Source organism: Pseudoliparis swirei, chromosome 15 (genome assembly GCF_029220125.1).
Source record: "Pseudoliparis swirei isolate HS2019 ecotype Mariana Trench chromosome 15, NWPU_hadal_v1, whole genome shotgun sequence".
NCBI classification, from domain to species: Eukaryota; Metazoa; Chordata; class Actinopteri; order Perciformes; family Liparidae; genus Pseudoliparis; species Pseudoliparis swirei.
In genome coordinates this window covers 7,556,627-7,570,584 of record NC_079402.1, presented here as the reverse complement: position 1 = coordinate 7,570,584, position 13,958 = coordinate 7,556,627, and the positions used below count along the sequence as shown (strand labels likewise).

Here is a 13,958-nt window from a genome sequence, read left to right as displayed (position 1 = left end):
TGAAGCTTGTGCTTATCATTCTTTTGGTGTTGCCAGTAAAGAAACACACACACCGTACTGTCTCGACGGACTTCACAAACACATTTCCGATTCGACCCTCAGCCGAGTGTTCCGACCACAAGTCAAGAGTGGACATTTTTTTTTGGCCTGCACTGTCGCCTCACAGCAATACTGGCCAGGGTACGGATCTTGGTCCGGGAGTCCTGTGTAGAGTTTGCAAGTTCTTTGTGTCAGCTTCTTATGCTTTCCTCAGAAAGACATGCAGCTCAGGTTAATTGGACTATATTGGCCAACTCTTAAAAAAGATCAGCAGGTTCAGAACTGTGCAGGATTAGCAGTGCAAGTTGGATTTCTGACATATATTGCACTTCATTCTAACTGCGCAGAACCTGGAGGAGCATCTGGGTTGTATCGTTAATCTGACCGACTCCTGCCCTTTCTTTATAACCTAAAGTTTAATCTCTCATTTTGGGAAATTATAAAGTCTAGTAATGTTTCAGACATTTTCTCTTAAACTTAGTTTAAAATGTATACTTTATAGTTTGGATACTTTGAACAGTTAGGAATTAAACTGTTTTCTTCTCATCAAATCTTACATTTCATATTTAGAATTTGACAGTGCAAACCTGGCTCTTAGGTACATCCTAAAAACAAAAACAAGCTACATACATCAGAATTACAAACTAATTTTTTTGGATGAACATTTTGATAATTTAACCCTGTATTGCAAATACTTCTTCCACCTATTGGGGCATCATCATATCAAAGTTGGACATCATTCTCAAGTCAAGGAGTCTACAAACCAGACTAAACTATATGTTGTCACCCCTTTTACACACATGATTGACATTAAAAACAGGACGCCAACTTTGTATATCAAGTTTTAATTAAAGTTATTTTCAAATCAGTTTCTTCACAGAGAGCTTTGAAGTTTTAATAGTATCCCCCTACTGTACAAGGCTAGAAAAAGTTCACAGCAACAGCACAACATACAAAATAGTAGTTTTTCCCCCCCCAGCTTTTTCTTTCTATTTAAATACATCTGAACTCTAACCCTGGTACAATGCCAGACCATAGCAAAAAAATTATTTCAAGTCAAATGTATACAATCTTATTTACACAAGGAACATTTGATCAAAGTGCATTAAAGAGAGTCCTGATTGACTGTCATGTCTGAGGGATGGCGAGTAAATATATACAATGTTTACAAATGATGTTTTCATGGAGATCCTTATGCAGCTTCAATAATAATGTTGAACACTGGCTGAAAAGCTTGTAAGAATGCTCTCCATGAGGTACTGTTGGAAAACAAAATCTAAAGAGCACAAAATAAAAACTATGATATTACTGCCTAAATCATGACGTACATAAATAATCATACATCTGAGCCTGTTGGCTCAGAGGAAGCAAGAAAGAGAAAGTTTGGATTAGATTTTCCATTGAACATCTTAATTGACCCCAGACCCCCCCCTTTCACGCCAGATGCTTCATAGCCAGTTTTAAATCCTGTCCAGCAGAGTTGATCCGGTTGCAGAGAAACGTACTGCGTCTTCCACATCAGGTTGAACACAAGTAAGGTGATCAACTGTAGTGAAAAGACAAGAAGCTGTCGCAAAAATAAGACAAAACCAAAAAGAACCCGAACTCTTCAGTGAAAACAGTTATGGACATGTAATTCATTGTAGTATTCACATAATAAATAGCATTTCCTCAAGTCATCCTCTCCACAGATAACACAATTCACTTCAGAAGGCATGTGGTTGGACTTTAAGGGCTGCTTCTACGGACAACCGTCGGCATGGGAACAAGGCGGCCTTGCAACACGATGGGTTGCCCTAAAAAGAAAAAGCCCAAACTCCAAAACGATCATGATAAATCGTCTTCTGTGCTCACAATCGAAATCTGAAGACAGAGAGAGGGAGGGGAGAGAAACAGGTTTATTAAATTTTTTACAATTATTTTGCCGTTTGTGTGTCATCAGTTAAGATGGCGCAAGCATGGTCTGTCCAAAGTGACCACCTCTAAAAGTTCAACCAACATGTTGCAACTTGATTGTTACCGTCAAACAAAGAAATGTCTGCTGCAGCTGTGAGGGCGACTGCAGGAGACATGCGTGTCCATCTTGTCTGGATCCAGATTAATCTCTAATCTTTGTACAGCGCGATGTACTCTCAATGCACTAAGGATTACTGAAGGCCACAAGGTCAGGGTGAGAGAGTAGAGGTAATTGACATCTAGTCTCAAGCGTCTGTGCCAGATATAAATTATGTACACTGCCCAGTTGTTAAAATTACAAAATAAAAAGTGTCCCTTTTGCAAAATATTTCCCCTAAAGTCAGGAGTTTAAAAAGGAGCGTTGCATAAATAAATTCATAGATTGTCTCCTTGAATCACACTGTCACAGTACATGTGCACTTCAGTTGCCATGGTTACGCTTCACTCCCATCACTATTCTTTCACGTTTACTTGTTAGCTGGCATCTCCAAAATTAACAGAGAATACCAATTCAAAGAAGCTGAAAGAAAACAGAACCACATTGAGCTTTTCATAGTCTTTGGACATAAATCACAAGCACATAACTCAGTAAATTCAAGTCAGCCTTTCGAAATGCAGAAGATGAGGAAAGATGTCACTGACTAAATCAATGAGATAACTTTTAACAAAATATAACTAATGTTAATACATAAGACAGTTATGTTAACGTTTGGAGACCTAGCTACAAAGTTGTTAGTGTAAACACCTATGTTAACAATAACTAAACGCTGGCCATATGGTTCAGCTTCCTAAATTTTGGTCTACAAATCACATACTTTCAGCCACCGTTTTGTTTCACACATTTCTTACGAAAATGTATGCGTTCCTTAAAAGGTTCTAATGAAAATATGTACTAAGGACCTTCTAGCAACGCATATGGGATTGCTCAAGTAGCTAATGGCGAATACTTAAGATGTTGTCATGGATTCTCCTTTGAGCTCATTTTTTCCTGAGGGGGTAATCTTTTATCATATAAGAGGGCTCATCATGATTTTAGGGCACAGGGCTTTTAAGGCGCTGTATCTGATGGGGAGATGACCAACTGTTTGCCGAGCCTTCTCCCACCTTGACGATCTGTGCTCCGAGACAGTTTTACTCACCGCAGGATAGGTGTGCCCTACATTGGCGCCGTGCCGGGTGATGTCGATGTTAAGGTCTTCTTCTGTGGTCTTCAGGTAGACGGGGTTGTCAAAGTTCATGCTCTTCTGGTTCTTTAGCTGCCAGTTTCGCCACATCAGGTAGCCGCCCCCCACTGCCATCACCAGCAGCACTGAGCAGAGGGACAAGGGGAAACAACCGGCGTCATATAATCCAGAGTATTCAGCAACAGGGCTGATAGGCTTGTGGGACGCGCATGTGTAGTCAAGCGTTTGTATGTAGCCTTTCCTGTAGTAAATTGCTGGGAGGATAAGGTCTCGTTCCATTACCATAAGAGCATTTTAAGCTTTGACGACAGTATTTGACTACAACCCTTGACTTGTTTCAATAAATACAATAGTCTTGAGTGTATGTGCATATTTGTGCAAGTGTGTGTTGTACGCACAGACAGGTAGTATGGCCCAGGCAGCAGTAGACCCTCTGGCTGTGGAGTTCACCTGGATCGACGTGCTCACGTTTACCTCTGAGACAAAAACAAAGCACAGGTCAACACTTTAAACCCAAGACGCATTCAGCACACCATTTCAGTTTAAGGACACGTTTAACTTCTGACTAAACATTCTTTCTTTTAGACGGATAGCTTGTGCGCGCTTGGTCATTACTACAAAGAGCTGATCTAAAACGCCTCAAGGGAAAGACGTCTATTGATTAAAGGCGAAACAGGGCCACAGAGGGATTTGTTAACTCATGTGCTTCCTGCCAGTCCATCTGCTCTGCTGCCAAATGCCTTGGTGGTGTAATCGGCACGCCAAGTAACATTTTAATGCGCTGAAAAGAGGAGCTGGTGTCGTTTGTTTTTCCTAATGGCAACAGAGCCAACCTGTGGCATTCGGCCCATTAGCTCCTGCTACGAAAGTACAAAACAGACAATTACAAAGGCCTTGAAAATTTGCTGTATTTTTTATTATCCAGCATTACTCAAAAAGGGGTCAAATTTGCATGCAATTATGTATTTTCACCAGTGGCTAAGATATTTGGTGCTCCAGTGAGTATTTCTAGAAGCAGGACGATGTACGTGGGATTGAGTCGAATAATGCTGCATTCATTGCATTAAAAGGGAATATGTAGCCCATTTAAACAGTGTGGCAAATCGTTGCGTTTTTAGAAAGGAGCTCTATAAATACTTTGAAACACACAACACTGTTCAGTGACATTTGGGTCTTCAAGAGATTGGTTTACCATAAGTAGAAGTTGGCTAATAATCAATTTTAATTTCCACGTTTTAGTACTTTTAGTTATTGTCAACCCTTTACTAATCAAGTTCTGAAACTAGAGTTTCCATGTAATAATTTTGTGTTCCCCAGAAATATGAAATCAGTGAAACGTCAGAATCTCAGACCAATTTTCTTTTGTGTCATTGTCCGCTTCTTACAACTCTTGTATTACATCACGCACACAAACATTTAAAGCCCCACGATGTAGTTTTTTCCTTTTAGCGCCCCCTTCAGTTTTTGAGGTATTTAACGTTTACTTCAGTGTCGTAAATACCCAGTTACGATAGACGCAGCCTCGCAGACACTTGTATTGAGTTAGGATCATGTGTTGTCCTGTATTATAATAAATTATTATTATTGTTATTATTTGTACGTGTCACGGGTTATAACGGGTGACGATGGGGAGGTGACGTGAGTTTTTTGTTTGGAGCGTGCTGACAGGTGGCGGACTCAGAACAATCCGGCGACTGTTTCTATTTTGGATTTATACCAACGGGCGGGATCACTAATACGAAGACTGCGCAGAAACACTGTGAACTGGGCCCAGCACCTACCGGACTAGGGTGAAGTAGCGCGGGGATTGAACGCGGCGCCTCCCCACGTTTCCGCCTGGTCGGTCAGCTGTTTGCCGGCTTTTGGGGGGAGGGGGGGTGTGTGCGCGTGCAGTCATTTACTTTTGTTTTGGGGGACTGCAAAGACTTTGGGGACTGTTGGGATCCGGGGATTATACTTCGTTTTGAGTGGGTTTGATTTTTTAGTGTATGTGTTCATTTTGGGGGCTTGCAGATGCATTGAATTTGATTTAATATAATAACATTTGGGTCTCCGCATATCGACTGTGTTTTTCTTTTACGACCATTTGAGCAGAGAGTTAACACCAGAATTCGCAGATCCGCCCATTCCCTTTTTTTTTTTAGCGTATTGTACCTTTTCCCCTTGATTGAGTTGCTAAGGGCGAATGAAACAACATAACCAAAAGAATGACAACATTTAGTTTAGATGAAATACCGATCGCGTTTTCAGCCTATATACGTTGTTTTCAAAATGTTTGAATGTGGAGTACGTGTGATCGAATACAATATTGTTGACAACACCAAAAAGCTACCCTTATACTGGAGCTGCGAGCGTGGAGTGGCACTTCATGACATTGCGTAATCACTGCCAGAAAGCAGGTCGAAGTACATCCGCCCCGGAGCGGGCGGCTCCAGAATCTTACATAGCGGAGTTATTTCCCCACAGACCACCTATGGCAATAGCGGAGGTGCACATCGCCATATTAAAAGTCATTGTAGTGGCACAATTTTTTTTCAAGCTGTTATTTTAAGGTACAATTGTTACATAGTGTTGCTTTAACTATAGCCATAGTGGAACTTGGTTTGGGTAGTTTGTTTGTACTTTCCAGTGGCGGCCACTAGGTGGTGCTCTGCTCCTGTGCTGTACTTGCAGACAAACATTCTAGAGTTTGATGCCAGTCTAAAATATCTTCCTCAGCAGCTCATTCTACAGCAACAATGGATCAGAACATATCACACTGCAGATTTATCTAAAGAAGTCTACAGTTTTGCATGAGCAGCAGGGGGAAGTGAACAGAGCTTTACTACCAATATGGCTTAAACGCACAACAAAAAAGGTAAAACTGAATTAAGTCACGAGAAGGTGTAATCAGAAACAAGAACTCAGCAACCCTTGTGTTGCCAATTAGAGATATATCTTTAACAAACAGCATTTTCAGAGGATTAGGAAAGGAAACACGCCCTTCTAGCACAGGCGTATAAAACACAATTTTTAAACATTTACAGGACCAAACACGCTGGCTAAATCTACATACAGGTGAAGTCAAAGCCTCAAATTTGACCCAAGACTAACAAAGCAAATAGATTACGTCCAAATTTACCAGAATGCCATGAAGAAAAAAAAGCAATCGTTAAGTAGGAGCAGCCTTCCGGATTAGATTCTGGTCTCACATCAGCGATACAACATGAGAAACAAACATTTCCCCAGCAGAGGATTTCGTCAGAGCTATACTCCGATCAGGGCAAAAAGTCTGTGTTAATTTGATCTTTGAATATATTACACATGAATAGTGATACAATTCAAAAAGTGTAGAAAGCAATACATTACACATTTCTGCAGTGAACAGAAAATGGAGCCACAGGAAAAAACACGAGTATACTCCAGCACACCAGCAAGGATTTCTTAACCACAGGTTGTCAAAAGGATGAAGCAAAGTTAGAAGCTTAAATTCACTACTCAATATAGATTTGTTTTAGATCACAGGTTTCAGGACAGAGTCAGACCAGAGGATAGTTGTAATAGAATTCAGTGTAAAAATTAAATTGATCTAAAACAAAGACCCACGACGCATCTGAATGTGCGTCATAAACCGCCAACACCACAGCACAGAGAGAAGCAATTATGAATACGCTAGACAGGGAAAAAGAAGAGGTTTAACCCAGATTATTAAACATTTCTATACTGCACAGAGGATAGAACATAAATGTTGACAGTATGGGAGATTCGAGAGTAGAAATGGCTAAGAAAAAGACTAGATGCACAGAAACGAAAGCAAAAAAGTAAAACAGGACAGATGTCTAGTTCAACAAATAAAATGGAAAAACGCCACAGTAAGGAAGGAGAAGAGAAACTTATTTAATACCAACATGCTTTAAAGAGATTCAACAGAGGCCGGCAGCAGACGGTTTTACCTGGTGGTGGCTGTACCGGAGCTTTCCAATCATCCTTTGAGAGACCTTTGGTAGAATTTTCTGTCAGAGAGCCAAGAGTCATGCTAAACAGGCCACATTTTTAAACTGTACACAGGCACGTGCAAAGTAGCCCTTTGAAAATAGCCCAGATCTCAGGGGACTAAAGTAGTAAATAAACACTTTATAGATGAAAGCAGGATTCATTTTGTTTAGAGATCAGCCACCACCAAGCGGAGACACAAGACCTACATTCATAACACCATCGACAACATGCACAAACAGAAGCAGCTTTACATTGCCAGACAATAGTTGAGATTTTGCCTGCAGTTAATCAAGCCAGACAAATGCTGGAAAAGGGAGCGGACTACATTTAGAAGAAACTGAATGGTCTAAAGCCACATTGCACCGTAAACTGTTGACAATTGATCACAGCGTCTAGATCATCAGCGCCACAATCACGACAGGCAGCTGCTGCAACAATAAAATCCTTACAGGCGACTCAATGCAGCCTCGATTGCAGAGGCAGCGGAGTGTTGCTGCGTTTACTGTAAAACTCCTGGGGCCGTTTGGTCTCCTGTGTAGGAGTTGGAAATTAATGCATCATTCTTCCTGCCAAACAAAACAGTTGACACGGTTTCTAAAGCCTTTAGCTACAGGACACTAAGCTAGTGCCGAAACAATTCATCAGGAAGCTGAGTAACAGAAAGAACACTCTTCCTGTTGGAAAAAAGGCATCAAAGTGCTCAATAGTGCATTAGTGCTCCCCAAAACCTGGAAACACTTTGTGCATTACATGAGAGCCCCTTAAAATAAAGTTTGCTGCATTTATTTTCCGCCTTTATAATGAGAACTGATACTCTGGTTGGTTGGGTGAAAAAGAATTGGGCTATATAAAATGTCAACTTGGTCTCTGGGAACAGATCAAAACCGTCATTATTTGGAAACATAAAAAGTGGTTTGATAACTTGTTGCAGCCCTAGACTAAAGGGCAAACATGTTTTCAACAAGGTGGGTTTCCTCTGGGTTATCTGGCTGGCCCACATTCCAAATGCATGCAAGTGTGGTTAATCAGCAACTGGTGTAATTGTGTCAGTTTCCATGTGTCAGCCTTGTGATTGACTGGCAACATGTCAAGGGTTAATTTTTGCCTCACGTCAGCTGGGATACTACCCTCAGTAAGCTTCAAGCTACTGCAGAAACTGACAATTCGACAAGCCCCTCTTCTTTTCCCTCATTCTTCCCACAACCTACTTATGTCACCTTTTAAGTCTACAACACCACAACAGGGTCCGTTTATTTTGCTTGTCTTTATCTCCAAGAAATTAAAAAGGGAATCAAGATTCAGACAAGGTTAAGTTGGCAGTTGTGTTGGTCTTCCTTTGTCTGGCTATAGCTCCTTGTTGAGAAATATTAAGATAAGTTTACAATAAATAATAAAAAAAGTACATTCGAGACTGCTGGAAGTTTAAATAAATCAAATAGAAGTTTGGAAAGGATTTGATTAGTACATTTGATTCAGAATGGAGCTTGGATAACACATTGAATGTGTAAAACCCTAATCTAAAAACACAACGATGAATAATATTAGGAAATTTTGAACTCCCGTTAAATAGAGTCAAACATCCTCTTTATTATCCAGTTTGTTCAGCCTTAAAGAACGATCTCCCCAGTTGCGCCCAAAGACGGTTATTTAAAGCCCTCAATAGTAGGTTTAGGTTCAAACCCTGAAGTGAAGAGCATTGCTTTTTACTTTCACTAACCAGATAAAAGCCAGCCAAAGCTGCAACTGCACAATGCTCGACAGTTCCTACTTGCTTCATCGGCAACGGCTGTAAAATGGGATACATGTCAGCTGGTGCTATAAAGAGCACCAAGAATTTTGTCTACAGCCCAACTAGGAGCAAGGTGGAGGAGCAGATTTTGGTTCTATACCTCCATTCCCAATTTTATATCTTTTTAATCCTATAAATGGGTCTGGTGTTGTGGACAAATACATGCAAAATTGAAGTACGAGTGTCTGTTTGCTTCAACTGATGCGCTAGTCGAACAGCGTCTGAAACCCTTGAGATTCTAGCTGGTTTCCTGTTTAGGCTCTTATTCTAAAGTTTAAAACCGGGGGTAGGGCTCTAAACCGGAAGGCAGCTGTTATCTCGTGGCGCGAAGCTCAGTCACTTTTCAAACGCTGAGCAGGGAAGAGCATGCCATCGGGGCGGTGAGTGAGAACGAGACACTAACTGGAAGCTTTAAGCTCACTGAATGGAGATTGTAAATACTAATCTTATTTGCGAGACGTTAGATTAGCTGTCCGAGTATTGGGGGTCGACAGAAACTGTTGTTGGCAGACTGTGGGTTGAAGATATGAGGAGACATCTGAGTGATGGCCACAGCTGGGCTTTAGTTAAAATAAATACTCTTAAATGCATCCCTAGTGTTGAGATTTCTTCCACAACACCTAGCTCCATCCAGACTCTTTTGGACATTACTCTTTTAGTCTCCAAGTCAAAAGTAAAACACAGAAATCAGTTTTTACCAGTGAGTCATGTACAAGATCATAGATTTGAGCCACCTCTTTTATCCGATTCGTAAAAGTCCTGTCTAATTAAGAATCAGCATTTCCCTCTTCAGCCAAGCTTTATAATTCAGGTCTGCACTAAAACTGGGCTTCTTTTCCAAATATTTAAAATAAGTAATGTCTAAATTTCCAGCACATGTTCAAAATTAATTTGGGACACCCGAATACTATTATTTCACCAATATACAAAGTTTATCCGAGTAACATTTGAGGAAGATATAATTTGTGCAGAAAAAGATGCATATAATTTGTGCAGATAAAGATGCAGACAGGCTGCACAAACAGTCAATAAACTCTGGAAACTGAGCCTGTTCAAACTTGAAAGAAAATAAAGAGAAGACTTAACCAAGCAGACTCGGGAGAGTAGGAGGGACAGTTTCTAGGGAGATGTTCCAGTACTTTGTCGACACTAGTGTCTAGCTCTGCAGTTTGAGTCCAATTAGGAGTGTATGTGCACTAAATCCAGCGTCAGGTTCCCCATCTGACACTGCTTCAGTATAAGAAGGCTCATCTTGATGGCATAAAGGAGCTGGGCGTTTTAAGACTAAAACAACAAGAGTAGATCAGGGAGAGTGCTGTGAAAAGGTTGCTGGGAAACGTTGCAAAGAAAAAGACTGATGGAGGGTCAGGCTACAGTTCAAGACTAAGATTATATATTTTATAAACAGCAGTTTGATCATATTGAATGCAACATTGAAAGTAATGAACAGAGTACTTGTCAAAGACCACAACGAAATTGAGCACTCAGGTTAAAAGTGACAACCATTTAGTATTAAAGAAGAAATGGTTTCCCGGTTTGGTAAACGAGATCTTGACTCTCCGGCAGAGCCCTAAATTCAATCCCCTCCCCCCCTAGCACGTTTGGGATGAACTGGAACGCTGACCGAGTCAGACTCGCTACAGAGAACAAAGCCCTGCAGTAAAGTAACAATCTTGTGGCAGCCTTCCCAGAACAGTGCAGGCTTTTATTCCAGCGGATGAACTTCCGTGGTTTTCGAATGCGTTTTTCAACCGGATTGTGTTTGCAGTAAAATCTCACTTATGAGTCCAGAGAATGGAAGGTAGATTAACCAGAGGACAGTGCTGAACAGAGTCCAAGAAAGACTGGAAGGAGCATCAACCTATGATGAACTCTTTTGCCCTTCCAAAAGAGAAGACACGTGGAGACGTAGCAGCAGCTGAGATGTGAAAAAGGATGGTGTCGAGACTTGCCAAAAAGACACTGGAAAAACTGGATCACAACAATTGCTTCGTTCAGCTGTCAGACAGCTGGGTTTATGGCTGGCATAGATACAAATAAAAGACTGCACTCTGAGAGGCGACACGAGAAACGTGCTTAAGAGGCTTGAAAACAGGAAAAAGGGGGTTGTGCGAATTAGTCTCCTTTGTTGCATCAAAGCAAGTTAAACCCAAAGAATTAAGATTCAATTAATTCCATTTTACAAATTACTGTGTTTTGGGGAATGAGATCCACCATGAAACCCAGTCCCTTCACATTTGGCATACATTCAACGCGTTTATGTAACTCTGTAATGCTTCCTTCTGTACACATGACATCTATTGCTTCCGTCGATTCGGGGAGAGGGATCCGCCTCTGTTGCTCTCCTGAAGGTTTCTTCCCTTTTTCCCCGTGAAAAGGTTTTCCATTTCTTGAGTTTTTCCTTATCCGATGTGAGGTCCTGTTGTACGTGTACAGATTGTAAAGCCCTTTGGAGGTACATTTTTAATTTGTGATGTTGGGCTATATAAAATAAACTGAAAACAATTGTATGAGGCCCATTTAAGACTAGCAGCACAGTAAAGGGGAGAACGAAGCAGAGGGTAATGCACAGGGTTGACATTGCGTGAACAGTAATTTAAATAATGCACATAGCGCAGCGTGTTCGTTGGTTCAACCGGTTTGTCCTACCTAAACATACAATCAACAACTTTCCCATGATGTCATCTGCAGTCCTAAAAGCATCAAAAGACTAATTAAAGACCAGTTAGATTATTGGTCATTTTTACACATCTGCAGCTCATCCATTTCATACTATGCATAGTAGCCATGTTAAATTACATTGTTCCTCTACAATATAATGAATTTAACAAGCAAATTATAGCTTGCCTGTGGTCCTGGTTCAGGTATAAAACATGATTTTTTTTGACTCACCAGGTTTGCAGCGATGGCCGTCAGCAGCCAGCTCCTGTCCCTCTGGACACACACAGGTGTATCTGGGAGAGTGTTTGTTGATTTGCGGCGCAGGCAGGCACATGTAGCTACAGCCTCCATTTTCACCTTTCTCTACACACCAGTTAGTGCCTGCACACAAGGGTTAACAGCTCTAATTATTTTGACAAAGGTATAGAATAGAAAATCTGCAATCAAGTTGTAGGACAAAAGTCCTTCAAAGCATAATTAATTAAACCGATTAATCCAGTGCTTATTATAATTAGTGCTGTGAAAAATAACGCGTTAATTCAATTACAGGTTTAACTAGCTTTTTTTTTTTTAATGCATGCGCAGAATGAGCTTCCAATCCGTCTGTTGTTGGTCGTCGGGACGAAAAAAAAGTCACTTGCAAAATGAGCTTCCAATACACCACTTCAATCTGAACTCTGTCCGCTCTCATGTAGACGGTCGTGCTGTTCATCGGTAATGATCCTTCTGTAGGTTCACCTACGGAAACCTTGTTACGACTTTTACTTCCTGTAGATCAGGGGTCTCAACACGTCGATCGCGACCTGCCAGTCGATCGCGGCGTAGTGTTGGTAGATCGCATGACATTAAAAAGACTGGCCCGCCCCCTGACATGTTCTCTATAGCACGTCTTTGTTCTTTTATTAAACTAAACGTCTGTTGTTGATTGTATCTCCACAGCAGCATGTCATTTCTGTCTCTACGCGTCTACACTTATCGATCTCCGTCTCCCGCGCCGCAGAGCTCCGTGCGCGCGCATCAGGACCGAGCAAAAAAAAAGTCACTTGTCAATCTGTCCGTGTCTGGGCCGGTGAGGTTTCAGCTTTGCAGCGGTGTCCCCGCCGTCCCTTTCATCACGGCCCAGTTCATGAAGAAAACCCACAGTCAGTTTGCCTCAGCAGCTGCTAAAGGAAGACTAGAGGCCTTTAGATTGCATCATGGTGGAGTTAATGGTTGACAAACAAGACAAAAATGTTCTGTTTAACCCTCCTGTTACCTTTACATTTACTAACATATTTTACCCTCTGGGTCAATTTGACCCCAGCAATTAAAACCTCCAGAAAATTATTAGAATTAATATTGCTTCCCAAGATTAAGTGTGAGGTACTTTATGTTTGTTTGTTGACTACCTAAACAGCCCTTTAAATAAATAAAAAAGTTGATATTTCATATGTTTGACAGTGAAAAACAGCCTGGGGTCAAATTGACCCCAAAGAACACCGACATTAAACATTGAATGGGGTCAAATTGACCCGAAAGGTAACAGGAGGGTTAAACATTCTGTTTAGGATGAAGATGTATTAATGTTCCATATGGAAGAAAACTGCTAAATAACTGCTGAGTTGCAGCACCATTGTATAGAAGAATGTATAAATGTATATATCCGTCTTTTGTCATAAATCTCTATGTTCTCACAAAATATACCGAGAATATCGGTAATAAGTGATTAATCATGATTAATCCACAAAAACCTGTGATTAACCCGATTAAAAATGTTAATTGTTTCACAGCCCTAATTATAATATATAAGTATGTTTTGCGTCTACCTATACCTTTTCAGTCTCAGTTTTGTATATTATATATAATATTGTATTGTATTTGATTGAATAAAATACACAACAGTGCTAGAGTTGGTAAATATTTTTGCAAAAATGCTAATCATAGTTAGTTCTTACTGTACTGGGTGATTTCTGATTCACTCTCATCGTTAAATCACAGCAGCAGATGGTCGGGGAAAAAATAGCATTTGAAAAGCTCTGAATTTGAAGTTGCTCTAGTGTCACCAAGCCTGCAGGACTCCAATAATACGATTCTCCAGCTCAATCATTAATGTCCATTCTTTCCCCCTGCCTCTATACTCATTCCACTCCCAGCAGGGTCTTACCAGACATCTGGATCAGCTCGTGGTATACGATGATGTCCTGGGGGTCATTCAGGTTGCTGGCCAGCGTCACCACATCGGAGCCTGTGAACTTGTTCGCACCGTAGATGGCTTTATTTTCGCCATCTGTCCAGAAGACGCGATCCTGGGGAGAGGACAAGGGAAAGCACAATTTCTATTTCATAGACAATAACTGCAGACCTGGAATAGTTTA

General features: G+C 40.9%; 1 protein-coding gene across 2 annotated transcripts in view; it reads right to left on the bottom strand.

Annotated features, from left to right (window-relative positions):
• Nucleotides 1–868: 868 nt before the first annotated feature.
• Nucleotides 869–13,958, bottom strand: part of vldlr (very low density lipoprotein receptor) — a 39,845-nt gene continuing 26,755 nt past the window's right edge. Inside the window, exons 15-20 of one of the 2 annotated variants that reach the window (XM_056432373.1) lie at nt 13,748–13,889; nt 11,836–11,985; nt 7,112–7,171; nt 3,578–3,655; nt 3,135–3,304; nt 869–1,902 (exon numbers count right to left, since the gene is read on the bottom strand). In XM_056432373.1, coding sequence (XP_056288348.1) covers nt 1,867–1,902; nt 3,135–3,304; nt 3,578–3,655; nt 7,112–7,171; nt 11,836–11,985; nt 13,748–13,889 — 636 coding nt within the window. In that variant the 3' untranslated portion in view covers nt 869–1,866. The remainder of the gene's footprint in view (nt 1,903–3,134; nt 3,305–3,577; nt 3,656–7,111; nt 7,172–11,835; nt 11,986–13,747; nt 13,890–13,958) is intronic. The other variant, XM_056432372.1, reaches the window with a different exon arrangement.